Source organism: Chaetura pelagica, unplaced genomic scaffold, assembly GCF_000747805.2.
Source record: "Chaetura pelagica isolate M959 unplaced genomic scaffold, ChaPel_1.0 scaffold178, whole genome shotgun sequence".
Lineage (NCBI taxonomy): Eukaryota > Metazoa > Chordata > Aves > Apodiformes > Apodidae > Chaetura > Chaetura pelagica.
In genome coordinates, this window is record NW_009954505.1 from 3,569,046 (window position 1) to 3,590,875 (window position 21,830).

General features: G+C 38.7%; 1 protein-coding gene across 1 annotated transcript in view; it reads right to left on the bottom strand.

The window, feature by feature from the left end:
• The window catches only part of ARHGAP6 (Rho GTPase activating protein 6), a 119,660-nt gene that overhangs the window by 47,757 nt on the left and 50,073 nt on the right, over window positions 1–21,830 (bottom strand). Inside the window, exon 2 of the mRNA XM_010004653.1 lies at window positions 17,704–17,863. Within this exon, the coding sequence (XP_010002955.1) occupies window positions 17,704–17,863 (160 nt within the window). The remainder of the gene's footprint in view (window positions 1–17,703; window positions 17,864–21,830) is intronic.

Here is a 21,830-nt window from a genome sequence, read left to right on the forward strand (position 1 = left end):
CTTTTATAATGAAAAGTCAACAAAAAACCATTTTATTTATTAGGTCTCAACAAGTACCAAGGATTAAGACATAGGCCTGCTCGAACTTGTACTTTTTGATATTTTTTTTTAACTTTCCAAAGCAATATAAAAGGTCTCACACAGGCACCACTCTAGCAAAAGGCAAGAACACGTACCTTTCCCTTTCTCATTTTGTAATATGGCAAAAACTCAAAAATGAACATATCAGATCTGTGTTTCACCTTTATGGTAAGAAGGTCACCGAACAGTCTGCCTCAACACGTTTTTCTAGTTATGTAAGTCAGTGTCTTAAGTGGTCTTTTAAAATAGGGAACATACCACAGGAAAGCGAAGTGGATCTTCATTGATTAACTCTTATCTTTGCAATTAGGAGTCACAAGAGAATACAAGCCATTGCCCCATAGTTTTCCCTCAACTCCTATAGAAAGCCATACCCAGAACACTACTCAGCAGACATCTGGACAATATTTTACTTTTTCATAGCCAAACAATATGCTTGTACTTTAAAATTAACCTCTCTCTTTACCTTATGCAACTGTGGTTTGATTGACTTCTCTTGAGCACTTGCACTCTCCATTTATTTTCTCCCAGCTCTCGCTTAACTAAGATACCCAGCTCCTGCCATTTGCTGGTTATGTTGATTCCCCTTTTTTTCACACCTACTAGGGTGAGAATTCATTTCTCTGAAATAAGGCTGACTAGAACGGATAAGGTATTGCAGATGAGGATTCAGAAATATAATGGCAGTAATTCATTGCCTGATAAGACCTAGATTAGATTCTCCTTTTTCATAGCTGTATGAGAGGTTCACCACTAAAAGTCATACTTTGATTGATTAATATGCCCAGTCTTTTTACACCTTCTGACATTTCCAGTTGGTAAGACTGCGTTTACTACAGAAATTCTTCTTTCACCTCTTAGCAGTATGAATAATGGGTAGCCTGCTTACATACACCTGACAGCACTGCTTGTTTTGACAGGGTTTCCTGCTACCAGTGTGTTCTGCCTTTATATAAACTTTATTTTTCAATTTATCTTTCAGGTTATAAATTCAAATTACTGATTCACAGTAGTATTTTGATAAATGACTTATATTTCCTTGAGCCTCTATTCTCCAAAGACCCATCTATTGATATTCTGACATTCTACTGAAATCCACTAAGATGTAAAAATGAGAACAAAGTAAAATTGGATGTAAAATATAGTGTTTTGCTATTATAATTACACAACAGCAAATTCTGCAGAGCTTTAGCACTCCATAGTCAAATACAATAGAAATGCTGGAAAAACTATTGCTATTCACATCAAACAAGGGAACAAATGGCACTCACATCCACGTAGAAAACAGGTGAACAACTTCTAGAGCCAAATAATCAATGCCTTCTCATTAATCTTGTTCTTAGTGGGTGGTTCTTTCAACTCAAATAGTGAAGTAATTCCTCAGTAAATGACAGGCTGAAACAACATTTGTGCATTTGGCTCTGCAAATGTTGAATTTTGGACACAAGTGATGCTCAGGCCCAGAGGAACACAGGAAGCAGTTTGGGAAATGGACAAACCAGAAGAGAGTCCACCCTGTGCACTCCTGAGTAGAGAGATTGCAGAGCAGTAGAGGAGAGACCCCTCCCTTGGACCAAAGGGTGTAGTTACTCTGAAGGCAGTGGAGCTACAACCATCTACATTTACAATTTATCCCATCACAGGAGAAAGAGCTGCATATTAAAATAGTAGAGGACTCAGTGAAAAGCTAAAGCCCAGGAGATCTCCCAGGAGGTCAGTTCCAGTTTGGCTCCTCCCCCAGAAAAAGATATGATTAATTACAATCTATATTCTGTAAAAATAGGTATGTTTTGAAATTATTGTTGATTTAGTGTTACATCAGGCATGCACACTGCTAAAATATTCGTGACATGCTTAGGGACTTGTGCAGCTCTAGCATTTTCACATCTGAAGTGAATCCAATTCATAATACTAATGCTTAGCACTTATTACTTGCAGTGTGTTTGGAAAATATAATTAATATCCAAAGCATTCTTGGGAAACAGGCAAAGCATTATTACCCATGCATAATACCTACTGCACATTTTCAAATTAATTATCAAATATTTATGGAAAATAATCAGCCAAAATATCAGCCAAAAGTGGTATTAAATATGGCCTACTATTCTCATTGTGTTTAAACCACAAAGTGAAAAATGCTGTTGGACTCTCATCCAGCCTTCAGAGTATACAATGATCACTTAATGTCTTCTTTCTGTAGGTCAAAAATGTACTGCTCCTCCAACAGATTCCACTCAAGAATATTAGTGAGGCAAGAGAAGTAAAGCTGCATTTTTATTTATTTTTTTTCCTCTATTAACTCATTCTGTTTTTTTCTGAAGAAAAGCTGCTCAGGCAGCTGTACAAGTCAGTTGTTTCAGTAATGAAGTTGGTTAGTTCAATGCTTACTAATTTATATGTTTGCTGCATTTTTCACTGCAGTGCATACATCACTCTCTAGCAATCTATCTATTAAGACTCATATGATAAATATTTAAAAGACCAAAAGTCTAGAATAAAACTCCTGAGTGCATATTAAATTGTTATGTGACCTGTTTTTCCGAAGTGGTGAGCAGGTTCAATTAATGCCGAAAGACTTCTCTTTTTGAAAAATTAGGCCATCTTTTTTAGGACTCCATCAGTGAACAAAACCTGCAGAATACAACAGTATTTACACTGACACTCTGACTTTGGACAAGAATTGAGGAGTTTGACTTCTGACATTTTTATGTTTGAAATTTTGAGTTAAGGTTGAAATTCATGTGCAATGCCATCATTAATAGTGTTTAATTAGCAAATACACTCTCATATTCCAGATTTTATATAGCCCATTTCACAGCCTAAATTTCAGCCGAAGTGGTTCTACAAACCAGGTATTAGGAAGCCATTTTCACACTGAGGACACATAAATCTCAGGTTTAAGAATTGAAAAAAAGAAAGAAAGGTAACTTTGTATTTTTTTTTAATGGCAGATCAATCTGTTGCTTTGCACAAAGTCACCTACCAACACCACACATAACTGGAAGACAGAGAATGCAGACTGAATCCTGTTACTCTTATTTAATTCCAGTACTGCTTTACTAATTTTAAAGTTTTGGAAATAAAAACGTCTTTTTTGTACATAAGGGTTTTGCTCAGCTTAAACAAAAGCACCACAAATTACTTATGGAGAACTTGTTCAAGATGATACAGTTAGCAGCACACCTGAAGTCAACATTCAGGAATCCTTGGCCAACAGTTTCATATTATGGTACTTAATAATCACTCTACTGTGAAGCCCTAATCTGTGTTTCATAATTAATATAACATGCAGTAAAAACAACAGTTGAGCTTTCTAAGTCCTATTTATGACACTGTTATAGCATTAGGCTTCAGATGATTCTAAGTACTCTGTCAACAAGCTTGAAGTGAATTTGTAACAAAAATACAATTCTTCAGCACTTCTTTTCCTTATACATGGGCTTGTAGAATGTGACTTACATGCAAAGACACTTTTATGTTAATCACAAACATAGTTCATAAATTCAAACAGAGACTTTAAACTAATTTAACTCAATGAGTCTTTGACAAAAGAGATCTTGCTGAGTAAGAGAACTCCCCTGCTCATCCATTGGCAGCTTCCTTTGAATCGTGTTTCTTGTCCATTTAGGGAAGAAAATTTGTTGTGTTTCACAATTAAGGCTTATTTCCATACAGTATAAAGAGAAAAGTTATGTGAGAGATTAATAACATACCCATAGCTCATTTATCAAAACAGAAACAAGTGAAAAAGTTGATACTGTGAGATTTCTAAAACACTTGTACTAGGTATATTCACGGCCATTTTCCCTTTATAGGCATTAGAAATTTGATCTAACTGCATTTAAAGAAAGAAAGAAAAATTATTTTCTAAAAATGAAATCCACTCTATCTTGAAAATTACTACCACAAATGGCACCACAAAGCACTGAGCCTGACCACTCTTGAGGACTTGTCAGTTCACATCACTCAAGGACAGGGACTCGTTTCTCAAGTGCCAGCCTCCTGCACTCAGTCTGGGAGCTGAATGTCAAGCTACCATCTCTCTTGCATGTACAATACTGCAAGTAACAGAGACTTTGCAATCAGAAAACACTGCTAAATTCTGTTGACAGAGCACAATAAAGATGAGACTGTGCTTCATTCATGGACAGTTGCACCACAGTCAAGGCTGAAGTTGCTTCTTTGGTTCACTATACACAGCAAATTTGCTCCTGAATGCACACTTGGGGCTGCTCTACTGAAGAAGGCAGTGCTAGTTTTACTTAGCCATTTCTGTGTCTATAAACATCCATCTTGAAATACTTATTTAGATTTAGACACAGAAATGGCTAAGTAAACATCCATCTTGAAATACTTATTTAGATTAACTTGTTGTTGAAATGCTGTGTCCTCACACAGTAAATTTGGAAGAACTGACAGCTGCACCATAGATGGCAAGTAAACAATTTCAACCAGAGAACTGGGAGCTTCAGATTTTGGATTATAAAACAGTATGAAAACAGAAGGGCTGAGCCTATAAGTATTTCCCATCACTCTTCTTCTCTGTTTCACCTTTCCTCAGCAGTAGAGACACAAGATCTCCATCAGCAATGCAGACTATTATATTCCTTCAGAAGCTTCAGACTATCTCCCTGTTTCTCATACTGCCTCTCCTTAGGGCCTGCGTTGCTCTCTTCATTTCACTTTGACTTAAATCAACACTCTTTTGTGCTTGCCAGCCTGCAGCTGATGGAAGAAATGCCATATTTGTTCAAGTGCAACCCTCAGCTGCAGCCATGACCTTCCAGGTGGCAGCTGGCTCACGTGTGCTTAGTCCATGGAGCCAGGTTTGGGCTGCTCACCACAGGCACCAGAAACACACCCAGAGACAGCTTCCCTTTTACTTGTTGCTTTCTTTGATGTGCAAACAAGCTTCAGTATTTTCCTCTCTGGAAAATTCACTCTGAATGTGTTTATAGCAGAAGAAACTGTGAAAAGGGCAGAGCTGAAGTCAAAGCCCATTTTTCAGGAGAAAGGCTGCTGCTCTCCATGGACTGCGCACAAGTGAGACAAGAGCCAAAGTGTTACAGCCCTCCAGGCAGGAGGGTTGCCTGACCTAAACCTTGCTCAAGGCAATGGTGAGAAACTGGCTGGGGTGTGAGGAAAGCCAGCTGCACAGGAAACTATGTTTTCAGCAATACACAGTGTATATAATACCAGCACTTAGGCAAACCCACAACTGTCAGACCAAAGTTTGCTTTTTATTCTCTTCTTCCTCAGCCCATTGGACTCTGGCAACCTGTGGTTAATGCATCTTCTTCAGATACAGGCTTCAATCCCTTTGGGCTAAGGCATTCCGATTGTTAAAATGAAACACAGGAATCACAAAGTCCAAATAAACTGCTGGAAGTTTAAATCCTACAGTATACATGACCTCCTTATTATGGCACAGTAAGATTTTGGTCATACTGGTATATTAATTAAATTCTTTATCAAGGATGTATTCATAAGTTGCTGTGGAGCCTGCCTAGAAGGTAAAACTGGCAGAAACCTCATCTCCTTCAAAAGAGAGCTGCAATCCTAGAGGGACCTGCATTTTATTAATCAAATAACATTTTATAGCAACATTTTGTTATTCTGGTCCAAATTTAGAAGAAAAAAAACACAGCGCATAACTCTAATAACTCATAATTTGCTTACCAGATATTATTAGATTTTTGATGCTGCACATCTATTCAAAAGTCAAAGGTGATACACTAATTTGCACCAGCTGAGCATACTATCAGTAGACTGTCCTGTCTTTTAGGAAAAAATATCTAAAAAGTTCCATTCTAAACCAGAATAATATCTATTAGAGTGAAAAAAGCACCACTTCTATTGAACCCTATTCTCCAGGTCTATCAGAAAGAGTCATGTCTCAACTTCAGGTACTAAAAATGTGTGTTGGAGAACAGCAGGATATAGTTATAGCCTGTAACTGTAATGACATGGGTTCGAACCCTTCCTTACAAAAAAAAAAAGTGTACCCTTGGGCAATGCTCTGATTCAGACAGCAAATACTACTCAGTTTGTGTGCACAGAGGAATCGTAAGAAAACTTGACATCCCAGCTCCACTTGCCTACACTTTACCAAGCATATATAAGGTTTTAAATAGTCTCCAATGCAGATGTTGGAAACTACTTTGGTATTTTCAAATACATTAATCCAGGATTCTCTTTCAAAAGGGACTTGCATTAACTAGTGGGCAAATACAGGTGCACTGTATTTAAGGGTTAGAGAGCCAATCATTAGTAAACAGAGGATGCAGGATTCAGGCTCTGGAGCAAGGTCAGGGTTGCAGAAGCCACAGCTGGAGGGAGGGGGCTGTCAGCACAGTCCACCTCTTTGAAGAGAAGAACTGGGAAGGAGCTGCTTTCCACTCCTGCCCCAGGCCACTGCACTGCAACTGTGCAGGAAACTGCAGGTCTTACAGACAAGCATGAGCAGAGCTGCACCAAAAGCAACCCTTAAGAGAATTCAAAGATGATATCTGCCTTCAGTTTGTGAATGCTGTGTATAAATATAATTAAAAGAACAGACTGAGAACAGCTCTGAGGAAAAGGACTTCGAAAAGCTCAACACGAGCTAGCAATATAGACTTGGAGCCCAGAAAACTAACCATGTCCTAAACTGCATCAAAAGAATCATGTCCAGCAGGTCAAGGGAGGCAATATGGTGCTTGTTCAGCAGTGTGAACAGGACCACAAGGAGCACGCAGCCCTGCTCACAGTGCTCTGATTTTTGCAAGGAAACTGTATGTATTATGGGGCAGTTTAACTGCATGAATCACACAGTAACACAAAAAATTAACAATGACATAAGGGCAATTAATCAAACCTAGAACGGCCAGCTCATTTCAGTTTGCAGTCCTGAACAGTTTTAAAAACTGTGTTTTGATGGTTTTTAACTCAAATTTTTAAATACTAATTTTAGAAAATATCTCATGTTTGATTGAGTTGCCTGAACAAGCACCATCTGCCAATCAGCATACAGTTGTCTTAAGTGGAGAGCTGACAGTGTAGAAGTGTCCAGCAGCCAGTTGACAGCTGTCAGTTGTCCTAGACTGGAACCATAAATCCACAACAGCCAGCCTTTAAATAAGCACTTGTCCTTATAATGAAGACCTCTGGTCATTATTCCATCTCCTGTAACTTTGTCTCATGGTATGTGTATATGGAAATGTGGATTGGAATGTTTCCCTATTTATCTTTGGAGTTTCATTAAGTTCCCTTCATTGTGATAGCCACTGAAAAACTCCTGCCTTTTGGCACTCTTGTCCAATGAGCTCTGCAGCAAAGTGTTCCTTCAACATCCATCTCCATTCCTTTCCTCCACCTTCATAAAACACACCTATGTAACACATATATTCTCCTGAGTTTCACAAATCTTTCTTTTAAGGGTGTTGGTTATAAACTCATTTTTCCTTGTGCACGTTACTGGTGCCATTGATTTACCAAGAAGCATTTTCTGCTTCTGTTCTGTATTCATATAGCTCTGAAGAAAATGCATGCTGCTTTCTGATCAAAGCTCCTGTTTACCAAAATACAAACTTATCATTAAAGGGAGAGACGTTCGTTGTTCGTAGTGAGTTTTGTAGTGACTGAGATTGTTTGCTTTTAAAACTATCACCCTGTCTCTAACTCATAGATATACTGGATAAAGTTTCTGTTACATAAACAGACATGTGAAACCTGCTATGTGATACAAGAAAATCTTGGAAACTGATTTGCTGAGTAATACATAGAGTCTTTTATTTAAAAACCTGCCTCACAATAAAATCTTTTAAAAATCACTAAAAATTTTCTTCAGTTTTAAAGATAATAAATTATTTCCACTATTCTACCATTAGAAAAATGGCATTATTGCAAGCTTCATGTATTTCCATTTTGTTCTTGTCTCAATGGTGGCAAAAAGCCTCAAGAAGAATTTCTGTGAATTTCCTTATTGGGAGAAAAAACAACAACAACAACAAACAACACAGGTATTTTCTTGGCTCCCTTTTCTCCTTGCCTGGAAAAGCTCCTGTCACCTTCATTTTGACAAACTCCTGTGTAGCAGAGTACATGGCTGGAAAAGCTCCCACAACATCTACCCTGCAGCAGCTGGGACTTCTCCCAGCTTAAAACATTAAGTCAGTTTTATTTTGTTTTTTTCTATACTGAGAGATATTCTTTTTATATTCCCAGGAGGATAAAAAATGCTCAGAAAAAAACCACCTTACCATGGACATTTTTAACTGGGGTGGAGGAGGGGGAAGGGTGACCTTCAATATAAAAATCAGCAAGATACACAGTCTTCATCTCTGACCAAGTCTGATACAGCAAATCCAAGATTTACTGATGTAGCATAAAGGAGGAGAATTTAGCTCAGAGTTTTGCTTGTCTTTAATATAATTGTTATGAATGGTGCTTCACTGAAAGAAAATTCAGGGACTCACAAGGTCATGTTAGAGATAGTACTTATATGAGAAGAACTGGCAGAGGTCAGCATTAAGAGTGGTGGCAAAAAGCCTCTTCACTTTAAAGATATACTGATGCCAACTCAAAAGCATCCAGTCTGTCATCCCATAGCTCCACAAAGTGTAGTCCACAGTTTACTTAGACACGTTCCACTGCTGTAACAGTCTATAAAGTATATAACATGGTCTGTGATTACAAACAATGAGCAGCTTGGAGTCCTCACAAAAATGCAAGTCCAGATAAAAATCACAGTCACTCTCAGTGTTAAGGAAAATGGATAATGAAATACAACTATGAATAATGTAAGTAGAAAAACAGATCAAAAAACTACTCCTTGCCAAAATAAACAAGAAGCAGAGACTGCATAACTCTGAATTCCCGCTTTTATTCAGAGCTTAACTGGAATGTCTTGGGGGCAAAGTGCACCAATGAACAATAAAAATTCAGAAAGCCCAGCTTTCTTCCATTTTGGATATGGGTTTGTCTCAGTGCTCAGTCTGTAATCACACTTATCCAGCTCTGCTCCTTCAAGTTCACCTTATTAGAGCAAGTCACCCAGGAGCCTCATGTTCACTTAGGATGAGCAGATGCCCAGCACCACACACCTGGTGGAAATGGCTACAAAACTTGCATACAAAAGTATACAACAGCATATGTTTAAGCAGAATAAGCAGTACCTTCCCTTAAATGATTGGGACTGCATTTAGGTTTCTAAACCAAACCTTATAACATAGAATCACAGATTTGGCACTAAAATTAAGGATAACCTTTTATCTCCCCAATTATCCCAGTAAGTCTAAAATAACAGATTCCCTCAGACAGTGGAATATTTGCTGCAATTACCAAAACTACTCTCTACGTCCTAGTTGCTGTTAACAATAACTTATACATTCTTGTCATAGATGGCATCAACACAGTGAACAGTCTTAGTAAAGGCAGACAATCTCTTTTTGGTACACTTGCTAAATTACCTGGGTAACACACCTTTTGTCAGTTTGGGTAAGTGAAGACAAGTTCAGTGGCTCACCTTTGGATGTTCACTCCAAAATAATTGAGAAACATTAAAACAAGCCAAAGGTACAAAGTAAACATATGCAACACTCGTACCAAAGTGTAAAACTTTTTGGTACACTTGCTAAATTACCTGGGTAACACACCTTTTGTCAGTTTGGGTAAGTGAAGACAAGTTCAGTGGCTCACCTTTGGATGTTCACTCCAAAATAATTGAGAAACATTAAAACAAGCCAAAGGTACAAAGTAAACATATGCAACACTCGTACCAAAGTGTAAAAATACACTTTGGTATGTGGTGCATGTTAAAACCAAAACACTACATCAACATAATGTTCATGTTGTGACCCAAGCCAACAAAAGCAAGATAATTCGCCATAGACGGATGTTCTGGCCTTAGCCCAACCTACTTGCATGCACTGCAAACTGTTGCATCTCATCTGTTAACAGTCCTGGATTACCCCAACCTCAGAATTCAGTCTTCAATACATATATCTCGTATTTTGAAATGAGACTGGAATAAAGATATTCCACCAAGTGATTTTGAAGTTACAGGCCTGAATTTTTGTGCTAAGTTTTCCTACAAAAAATAGAATCATAGTATCTGTGTTACACTCTACTGAAACATAGGTTAATACTGGGAATCAACCTTTTTTAACAACAAGAAAATGATGACACATGAAAAGTAAAAAGTACTTCTAAGGTTCTCATAGAATCTGTTAATTGAGTCAGACCAGGCTTCTGGATCTGATCTGGTGCACAGATGAGTAAAAAACTCCCATGTCAACTTTCTCACATGTGAAATTCTTGTCTGCAATAATTTAGGCAGTTAGAACAAAAACCATTTAAAAAATAAAACAATGAGATTCTGTGAAGATTTGTGCAAAACCTAGATAGCATTTTTCCCTTGCTGACTCGAGTTCTACTCCATCCACAATAAATTAATATTACCAAAGTTTACTAGGAGAATCTAGTATAATTTTTAATTTATTTCTCCTTTTTTGAGAATAAAAGAGATTACCTTTTCCTAGGTAGTTTTCCTCTACTTTGGGGTTTGATAATTGATTAGTCCTACAACTTCATGACAAGAACCCTTTCAGATCCATTGTCCTTCTGAGTCCTTTCAGTATCTTCTCTTTGACCATGTTTAAGAGTCACTTTGACTGTCATCCACTTCAGGATGAAGATGAAAATATCTAGAGACCTCATAAATTCTGCAAGTTTAAGCTGATAGATCTGCTGATGCTACCTTAAGCTGACAGAAATGCTAAATTAAGATTAAACACAGCTATAAAATGATCCACTCTTTGAGTCCATATTCTTCTTAGGGGATTCAGGGAACATTTCAATCTACAAATCAGTGAGGCAAGGGACAGCACTCTCTTCAAAACAGAATTTATTTTGATTTGCTGAACCCTTCTGGAACTGAGGGGCAATGATTGTTCCAGCCAGGCCTCATCCTTCTTGTCACTACTTCCTCTGTATTGAGAAGTCCCTCATTGATTAAGCTATCCACACATGTCCTGGGTCTCACTCACTGTTGCCTTGCTCCTAGCTTGTGGCAAAACGAAGTTCTGGTGGCCAAAACCACTGCACAGTTGTCTACATCAAAAGAGAGCCTTGATTTATAGCTGGAACTCCAATGCATAAATAAGCATAATAAGCACAGGTAGGTGTCCTCATTGTAACTACTGCAACAACCACCTTTCAAGCACAAAAATATAAACGTGCATCTATTTTGATTTTTTATTAGTAATCCAGGTAAGATACTGCTTTCCGGCAGGTAATTTCCACCATGCAGCTGCAATCATCAGCTGCAGCTGTAAAACAATAGTCTCCAGACTAATGCATATGAAAAAGCTTCACAATTTTGGTTTGATGTCTTGATGAATAAGCATAGCCTGCCCCAAGCTTGTCAAAACAAATCGAACTAAAACAAACAGACAAGCAGATATGTGCTCTGTGTGCCTGTTCTCTCTTTTTGGTGTCTCAAGTCAGTTTTAAGGTCAAGTTGTACTGTGTGCGCACTGGTAACACACATGCCTAAACAACATCTTGCTAATTTAGCCTGGTAACTCTCAGAAGTACCATTGTGGTCTGACAATTAAGAAGGTGGGGAGCAAAAAAGGGAGCAGTTTGGTCTGTGTGCTCTTGGTTACAAAGTTTGAACAAGGGCACAATTGCCATGTGAGGAAAAACTGGTACCTACTCACATGAATTCCTGCCTACTGGTTTCTTCTTCCTCCAGCAGTGGAGACCACGAGGCAGGCAGCATATGAATCAATAACAAATGATCATCTACCCATAAACAGCAAAATAAATAACCACAAGTAGTAACATGAAGTATGCTTTTATAACACAAAACCTCTGAATAGGGTAAAACAATTTTGTGTAAAAAACCTTCTTTCTCTTCATCTATTAAAATCCTTCTCTTCCTCACTAGACCAATATGTTCACTCTGTATTGTCAGGGGATTCCTACCGATGCCCCATCCCAGCCCTAGCAGCTAGAGTTGAGCAGGAATCAGTGGAATGCTGTCTTTCTAAAAGCCATTTTGGGTAGTGCTGTGGTTGCAAGCACTATTCATGCTTTATAAAGCACCTCTGCTTTATAAAAGTAAAAGCAGTATTAAACAGACATGAGTAGCAATATAGCTGTTTTCTGGTGCCTGTATAGAAATCCCTGTAGATTTTTCTGTAACTTTTCAAAAAAATGAAATGGAAGAATATTACTTTTGAGTAGTCAACAACACTGACTGAATTGTTTTCCCAGACCGGACTTCAGGAATTAGCACTTCTCCTTTGTCAAGAAGCAAATCTGTATTTGGCTATGGAAAAGGCAAGAGGAAAGAGAATGGAAACTCCCTGGGGGCAATTCCTAGCCCACAAGACTTCTATGTGCTCATAACTCTTTAAGTCCTCTGCTAGCCACAACCCTTCCCCAGAGCTCCAGATATCATACTGGGCAAATTTGTGCCTATCTTCACACAAGGAAACAAGTGCACGAGAAAATATACATTTCTCATGCTTCTGCTCTACAGAAATGAACAAACATTCCCCAGTTGTGCAGCAGATGAGCATCAACATCAGGAAAGGACAAAACTCAAATGAACAAAACAGGGTTTCACTGAACCCATAGAAATAACAAAGATAGCTCGACTCAGCAGACAGTTGTTATCACACCACGTTAATGACAGCAACAGTTCAATCCGTACAATTACTTAGGCCAAAGAAAAAGAAGCAAACAAACACAAGGCAATACTTTGCAATATCTGCTGAGTATCCAGTTTGGAACTTGGGCCAAGTATCCCCATTTTTGCTGAGATGTACTGCCATTTAGCATGAGCCACTGTTAAACAAGTCTTTGGCCAGCGTACTATGTGATGAGCTCGATCACATGCTGAATCACTTCTAAGCCAATTACAAATAATAGGTTTTTGTGACTTTCAATGGGATGATCAAGTTTTCTATAGCAATTCAGCCACAGGGTGTCTACTCATCTGAACATGGGTACTACTTAAATATTTTTCCCACGTCTCCGATAGGTATGTCTCAGTTTTCAGAACAAAAAAAGTATGTGCAAACAGATGCTGCAGAATATAGGCCACATAGATTCAACTGTTTGCAGGTAGTATTTCTTTTCTAGACATGCTCTCATCCCCTCTTTTTCCATGGCTGTATTTGTACAAACTTCATTAACTTCCTAATTATCCATGAATTTCCCCCTCATTTATTATCTGAATGAGTGACCACAAAAAGCAGCTAAGCCATTTATGTTTGGATGTCCTACTGGTAAATGCACAACTACCTAAGCAATATTGAAAATTAGTATTGAACTTCCTCCCACCTCATTCATTCTCTCGCTGCACAATTCCCAACTGTGACCACTGACTGCCAAATCTCATCTGAGTCCCTATCAATAGGCTCACATCATACCTTAAAACACAGTCAAGATGCTTGAGGAGCTGAACTAGGGCTGGAGCCCTAATTCTTCATTTGGTTTGAGAGCACTCTGAGGTGCCTGACAGTGCTCCCAAACACAGGCTTAGGGAAGTGGAACAGGACTGTGAAAGAGAGGAGAGTCATAACCATGTGGTTACCTTCTGTGCTCAAGAGATACCTGGAGACCATTAACAAAAAATGAGCTCCTCATTTTTCTAACTACTAGCATACAAGGACACACTACTGGAAGGTCATCAAAACATAAGCACATAGAAAGTTAATTTAATCGTAGTTTGTTTTTTTTCTTCTATAATAAAGAGAAGATTGACTTCCCTGAAATGAGAAAAACAGTACATTCTAACAGTGACTGCAAAGAAATGTTGCCAGAATTGTACAATACAAATAATAATACCTCTTGATCAATCTGAATTAACTCCCATTTCCTACTGCAGTGCAATTGTAGTGTATTTTAAACTACTTGCTGGTTAGATAAATTCCTGTGGAAGGTGGTCCTCTCTTTGTGACCACAGGGTATTTAACTAAGAGATGTCTCTAACGCACTTCATTAATGGTAATGGCCACAACAGAGCAGAGGAGAGGGATTACATATGAGGTATTACATTCTATGCATTCCTCTATGAGTGTGGGAATAGCCAGATGTGCCCTAAAAGAGCTAACTAGCTGCACTTGCTGTGACAAAGGGGGCTTCTAACCATGGGTGAACAGAAACACTATGAAGAAGCAATCAATAGTGACATGACTGTGACTATAAAGATATGGCAGATGTTTCTGTACTTGGACTTAACTTCCAGGCAAGCATGTCTGGCACAAACCTTTGTTACTCAAGAACAATGAATTTTGACTTTCCACAAAACTTATGCTAGTAAATGTAATTACTCAAATGCGTGCAGGAGGCAAATGCCCAGCAGGCACAAACACGTTCTGATGTCAGTCATTCACAAGTTTTGAAGAACACTCAAAGAAGTACAAAGAATACCAACTTTTAAAACTGCTTGCTGTTTTTTCTAATACATAGTTATCCCACTAACCTCTGCTCCTGAGTATTTACATGCAGCATTCTCTGAAGTAGAAGCTGTAGAGCACATCTTTCTATGCCTGGATCTCTCCAGACCTTGACAGCTCCCTCAGATCTATGCCTTCTTTAAAATGTTGGTGTTTTCTTTATTTTTCTTTAATTTTTTTTTTTTAGAAGAAACTTAACAGCCTTCAGTCTGTTGAGGATACTGGTGGATGACAAGCTCAACATGTGCTGGCAATGTGCTCCTGAAGCCCAGAAAGCCAACTGTGTCCTGGGCTGCATCAAAAGAAGTGTGGCCAGCAGGTCAAGGGAGGGGTCAGACCCTGCCAGCAGGTCAGAGACCCCCTTCTGCAGTGCTGCACCCAGATCTGGGGTTCCCAGCACATGACAGACATGGACCTGTTGGAACAGGTCTAGAGGAGGCCAAGAAAACTATCCAAGGACTGGAAGAAACTCTCCTGTGAAGAAAGCATGAGAGAGTTGGGGTTTTTCAACCTGGAGAAGGCTCCAGGGAAACCTTCTTTCAATACTTAAAATGTTCTTCTTATCAGAAAGATGAAGAGAGACTTCTTAACAGAGCCTGTACTGACAGGAAAAGGGGCAATGGCTTTAAAATGTAAGATAGTAGGTTTAGTTTGAGCATAAGGCAGAAAAGACTTATGATGAGGGTGATGAGACACAGGAAGAGGTTACCCAGAGAAGTTGTGGATACTCCATCCCCAGACATTTTCAAGGCCAGGTTGGAAAGGGCATCCATCAATCTGTTCTAGTTGAAGGTGTCCCTATGCACGGCAGAGGAGTTGGACTAGATGACTTTTAAAAGGTCCCTTCCAAATCAAACCATTTTGTGATTCTGTTTTTATAACTTGAGGTAAAGATGTTGTGATGGAGTTCTTCTATGTTATTTGTATTCCTGTGTGCCCAAAGTGACTGAGCCTGTTCCACACAGCTATTCACACTGCTAAAACTTGAAAATCTCCCTTTACACAGTCCTGTGATGTTAGACAATCAACTGGATGGCTACCTGCACCCTCTTACCATAGGTTTTTATTCCACGTCATTAAAGATTGATGAGAACATCAATCAACAAATGTCAGAAGTTTTTTGCAAAGGGCCTAATCTCCTACCAAAGTGCTGGCACAGTTGTAACATGATGAAGTGAAAAATGATCATTATTTACACATATTCTGGTAAATCAAAATTGGTGCCAGCATTAGAAACAGGATGGATAGTTAAATAGTAGATGCACCTTAATTCTAGCTGCTACTTTCACTTCCTTCAACAGATTGTACTACAGCATTTTAAACCCCAATTGCATTGGCTATTCTCAGAACACAGAAAAGTACATAACCTAGTCATTCGGAGCAAGTAAGCAGATGTGAAAGATTATGCCTCATATCAATAATCTCACTGGTAAATCTAATCTGAATAGCATCCCTGAAAAACTAACTTATTTCTCATCTAAACTGAAGCAAAAGATACATTAAATTAGGTGGCCAGCAAAACAGATCAAACTGGAATTCGGGTTCCTGAGTTTGTGAAGTGCCTTTTATTTTAAGATGTTTTACTGGAGATTGTATTATTCTTATTCAGGTTTTATGCATGAAACTATATTTTTCAGACTCCATATATTTAAAATTATTTTTTAGGTAATGAGATAATTTTAGATTAATTCATTATTTACCCATGTATATATGTGCTGTGAAGATAAAAACTTTTCTTGTGTGTGATCTGAACCTGAAAGATTCAACAGCTCCCAGCCTGCAAGCCCTGGCAACACTGTACCAAGCTGTCTGTGACTCCAAAGCATTTTGCAGAGAAACAGTGGCTTGACTGAACTTTCCCAGATGATTTGCCTTTCGTGGTAGCTCCAGTAGGAAACAGCAAGGAGAACACAAAACTAGTATTCATTCTCCAAAGCTCAAAGTTTATGAATATGAATATGTATAGGCTATTTTCTTAGATGGTATTACCTCCATATATGTATATTAATCTCCCACTGGAACTGCCAGCAGCAGTTCAGACTGCCAGAAAATACTGCAGTGCACTTAGTGATCCAGTTCCTCATATGAATGTCCTGTAATTTTTTTTTTGTTATTGATGGAGCATTTTTTGAGGGACCAGGGGAGCCATGGAGGGGCTTGAGGAAGTTGATCAGAGCCATCTCACTACCAAATGATACCCTGCTGTAATTGCTAAGTGGGACTTTGTTGGTCTTGGCAGGATTTTCCTGCAGATCTTAAAAAGCTGATGAATACCCAAGCTTATGTCTTTCATGGGTGTTCTTCTCCAAACCATTATTTTCATTGACTAGACAACATTTTTCTCCTTAACTTTGAATTACTCAAAAACTGGTCTTGTGGCATCACTTTCTACATGCTGCCAAACCATACCTCTGCTCAGAGCCAAAGGTGAGAATTCAGCGGTCTCTTATTATTCCTTAAATATGTATATAACAGTTGGAAAGAAACAGCAGGAAAGCCAGATTTGCAGATGATTGTACCACAGCACAACAGCTTACAGGAAACAATGGAAATTTTTAGATTAGTGTTTAGATCTCTTCCACAGGAACCCAAGTACAGGTCTACTAAATGCACATATCCTGCATCAGGATTCCGATAGCTGAGCTTCTCCTTTTCAGTTAATCTTCTGCTCCTTAGGAGTTCAATACTTCATACTGAAAATTAACTTGTTTTCTAGGAAATAAGCACCAGTGTTTTTAGAAAAACTTGGGTAGGATTCATCTTCTTTGATGCAGATGTCTTTGCTGTCTCACTAATGATGCTTGGCTTCCTCCAGAGCTGATATAACAGAGAGAAAAAACCATTTCTGCCACATGATCTATCTGACCTACATAGATGCGTAGTTTTGGATGACAGTGTAAGAAAAGCCTTTTTTTTCTCAACTGCATATCAAGACATCCTAGCATGAATATATCAGATTATCTACCCTGTTGACATATGTCCCTGATCAGATGATCTTACCCCAGGTGGCCCAAATTGGACATAGTTATGTTGTCACTATGTTTAAGCAAAAGTGAAATAGAAGACCATGTCTGTACAATAAACAATCCAGTTTTTTCTCCCCTCTGTTGCTGTGGTATGAAACCAGTGGCTTAACAATCTAAACAGAAATGGTTTATCAAGCCCTTACCTTTGGGGATAGTAATCTGACAGCCCAGGTCACAGTCCTGCTGCAACTGATAAAAAGCCACTTCCTGCAGCCGAGCACGTTCCAGCTCCGAGAGGCTTTGGACGGGAACTGACTTCAGCCGAACACTGCGCCCTGACATGCTGTTCCAAGTGAAATCACCCTACAGGAAATCAAATGGAAAAATATGAAGCATCATATGGTCTGCACAGTTTAATAAACAGAATCATCCCTTTTACTGCTAGGAAAAACGACTCAGGTGCTCTTTTCTTAAAGGCCGTTTTCTTGGTCTTCTATAGCCTTTCAAGTATCTTTGTTTTCCTAAGAGCAGCATTCCTTAAAAGGAGTACAGACACGCAAAACAAAAAGTCAATTCTGTCTGAAACCATTTAACCAAGTATTGTTGCGAAAACATTAGGATTCCAGTAACCAAAAGCACAAAGCAGGAAAGAATAAAATTTTTAAAAAAATAAAAGCTCGTCTGCTTGCCCCAGTTTGCTTTCTTTGTGCAGTACTCAGTCATCACTTCATTCCTTCCCCCATCAATCAGTCAGACATGCAGAACTCCCCAGGTCTGTGACAAGACGCATTTTATCTCCTTCAATTTGCTAATTAAAGGACAGCTCCACCAAGCTGTGCAGAGAATACACAAGCAGAGTCCCTTCTGTTTTCTGACATATCTCATCCCCTCCTTATGAAGATGTGTTTAGACCATGGTTGACTAAATGACAAGATGTTTCATGTTTTTGAAAAGCCATAATAACAATGTACCTGCTAAAATTTATACAGAAAAACAACATGAGATATGCTATGTCTCTGTAAGGTACCAATTATGCTTGGAAAGCAAATCAAAAGCTTTAGCTGTTCTATCTCCCACCTGTGATAACATACACAAAAGGCTATTCTCTTAGCTGGTATTTAGCTTAGGTGAGAGAAGTAATTATCAGACAAAGACAAGGGCAAGCACACAAACAAGCTTAAAGAGTGACAGTTAACTTTGAACAAGAATTTAAGAATTCAAAGCATCATCAAAGAGCACATTTTAGCACCACAGTGAAAGAAAGAAAATAATTTGAGTTTCACTCCAGCCATGTTAAAAATAACTATCAAACTTGTCAGTAGGTATAACCTGACGCAGCTGTAGATAATGGAAGAACTCTGATGTACATCAGCTGAGCTGTGAAGACAAATCCAACAACCTGCCTTCTATCGCAACATGGCAGACTTCATATTAATGCATTTAATTCTCCTTTTAAGTGCCTACTTTCCGTTTAAATTTCAACATCTGTACCTTCACTGCATACTCATTTTTTTACCTATTCACTTACAATTCTGTTCTGCACATATATCTGCAAAGGACAGCCATTGACTTCAAAAGACATTGGCTGAAGCTCCTTATTATGAAAATCAGTAACATCTTACTTAGCAGCTATGCATCCTGTTGTATATAAGTATCTTTGAGCATGTTTCCATATTTTTTGCCTATATACATGCACTCATACAATCTGTATATACAGTTGTGTATACACACACACCCCTATTACTCTGTACGTATATTCATCTATATTTATATATATAGATGAGACAAAAATAATTCACAAATATGCAGCACCCTCTAGGAATACAGCTCAGAGGAACTACACATTAAACACTTTCTTCTGATGTGCAAAGTATGTTTGAGTTCATCAAGGAAGCTTTCCATCACAGTATTTTTTTAAGTCACTAGTCAACCATAATAAAGTTAATCCGTACATCTGTACACTCTATGCACATACTATGCTCAATATCCTTATGATATTTATCTTATTTTATATATCTATATACATGGGCCACATATGCAAAGTTCTGCATTAGCCCAGTATTTGACTACTGGAATTTGTACCCTCATTTTTCCCCTTACCTGTTGATTAGCTAGATTTAGTCAGCTCAAACTAAAGGTTTGCATGGTGATACAAGACGAGCTGACTAGTTTAATTCAAGTAAAATTAAAGCAGCAACAGTCACATAAACCTTATTTGCAAAACTGCAAGTACATGTTTACATTTTTCTAAAAAGCTGTTGTCGTTTATAGATAAAAGTGATAGAGAACAGAATCCACAACCAGACAATATATACTAAGAAACTAATTCCTTTCCAACCCTGATAAAGCCAAAAAACTTTACAAGTACAGAAGTATGCAATTCAATCTTCATGAACATATGATGTCCAAAATGTTCTACAGTCAAAATGGTACAGAGAGATAAACACAGGTCTTTACGGTAGTATTTGGGGGAATTTTATCTATTTCTCTGAGATGAGCATTTTCATAAGCAAAAATATCACTGATATGTCTACCATAAAAAATTCCAAACAGAGATATTAAATTTTGAAAGAGGAATGGGAAGCAAGAAGTATACCCATTAGAAAACATTGAGAGAAAAGAATATTAAAGACTGTAAACATGTCCTCTCTCCCACAGAGCACAAAAACAAAGAGGTATGTGGGGCTTTTAGGAATTACTGCAAGTAAAATAAATATTCCTTAACTGAATTTTGCATGGACACATGCATTATTGCCTTTTTTTTTTTTTCAGATAAAAACTAACAAAAGCAAATCTAACTCTGGAGCTAACTCTACACCCTCTACCTTATCTCCCAGTTACTGCAAGCAAGCAGCAAGCGGCACCACTGCAATGCCACAGCTCAACCAGTAGCCCACCCAAGCCTGTTGAACACAGAGAGAAAGGGCTTGCTAGCTCTGGTACCAGCCCTTCATTAATATTCTGCTCTGGGGACACCAGTAAGCTTCTTTACACATAGCTGTGATGCTTTATAGGAATAGAGCAGCCAGTTCAGCAGTGACTCAGGAAATTAGCACTGGTGAATTTCACCTTAATATGGGAACATGCCACCCATTTCTTTTTTTTTTTTTTTTTTTTTTTAGTATGAGGTGAAGGGTTTAAGACCACATGAAAGAAGAAAGCCTCTAACAAGACGGTAAGGGCTGCTCCTTCCAAGCAGGTTTTTTACCCTGGCAGCCTGCAAGCTCCCAAAATGTTCCTGGTGCTCACCGGGTTACAGACCTCCAACTAGATTCTGTCTCATTGACCACAACTGTCTGTCTTCCTCCTTTCATCCAGTTTATGATCCACCTCACTGCCTGACCATCAAGACCACATTTCCTCAGCTTATCTATGAGGATGCTGTGGGAGACAGTGTCAAACGCCTTACTGAAATCGAGATAAACCACATCTACCGCCCTACCATCATCTATCCACCTCGTTACTTCCTCATAGAACGCTATAAGGTTGGTCAAACATTACTTTCTCTTGGTAAAACCAAGGGAAAACTGCTCTTAATGACCCCCTCACCCTTGATATGCCTAGAGATAGTGCCAAGAACAAGTTGTTCCATCATTTTTCCAGGGATGGAGGTGAGGCTGACTGGTCTATAGTTACCCAGGTCCTCCTTCTTGCCCTTCTTGTAGACTAGAGTGACATTTGCTACCCTCCAGTCCTCAGGCACCTCTCCTGTTGCCCATGACTTACCAAAGATGATGGAGAGTGGCCTAGCAATGACCTCCCCCAGCTCCCTCAGCACCCATGGGTGTGTTCCATCCGGAGCCATTGATTTATGGATGTCCAGATTGCTTAACCGATCCCTGAACCAATCCTCATCTACCAAAGCAAACTCTTCCTTCATCCTGACTTCTTCTGGGGCCTTAGGGATCTGGGGCTCCTAGGTCACATTAACCTAGATTTTTACTATACTAATGGAACCTATGACTAATTAAATATTTTTGGAAGATCACATCTTAGGGCCAGTGGAATCTTCTATTCTGCTGAAGAGAGAGGCTCAAGAGATGTTTCCTTGAAAAAGTCTGTTTTATTTGTCAAATTAACATCTCTGTCCACTCTGAGCCAAAACACAGTATTTGATATTTTAATCTATTCACAGACTCCTATGCTTTGTATCACACAAGGTACATTAAAAGCCTCATCTTCCTTCTAAAGCACTGTACATTTCTTCACATACCCTGTAAATTACTGCAAAATCAAGTAGGCTTGGGAGAGGTCCAGAAAAGTCAAGTTCCTGTGGAGAATGGGTGCTGGTGCAATTATATCAGTCACATCTGCCTGAAGTTATTCTCCA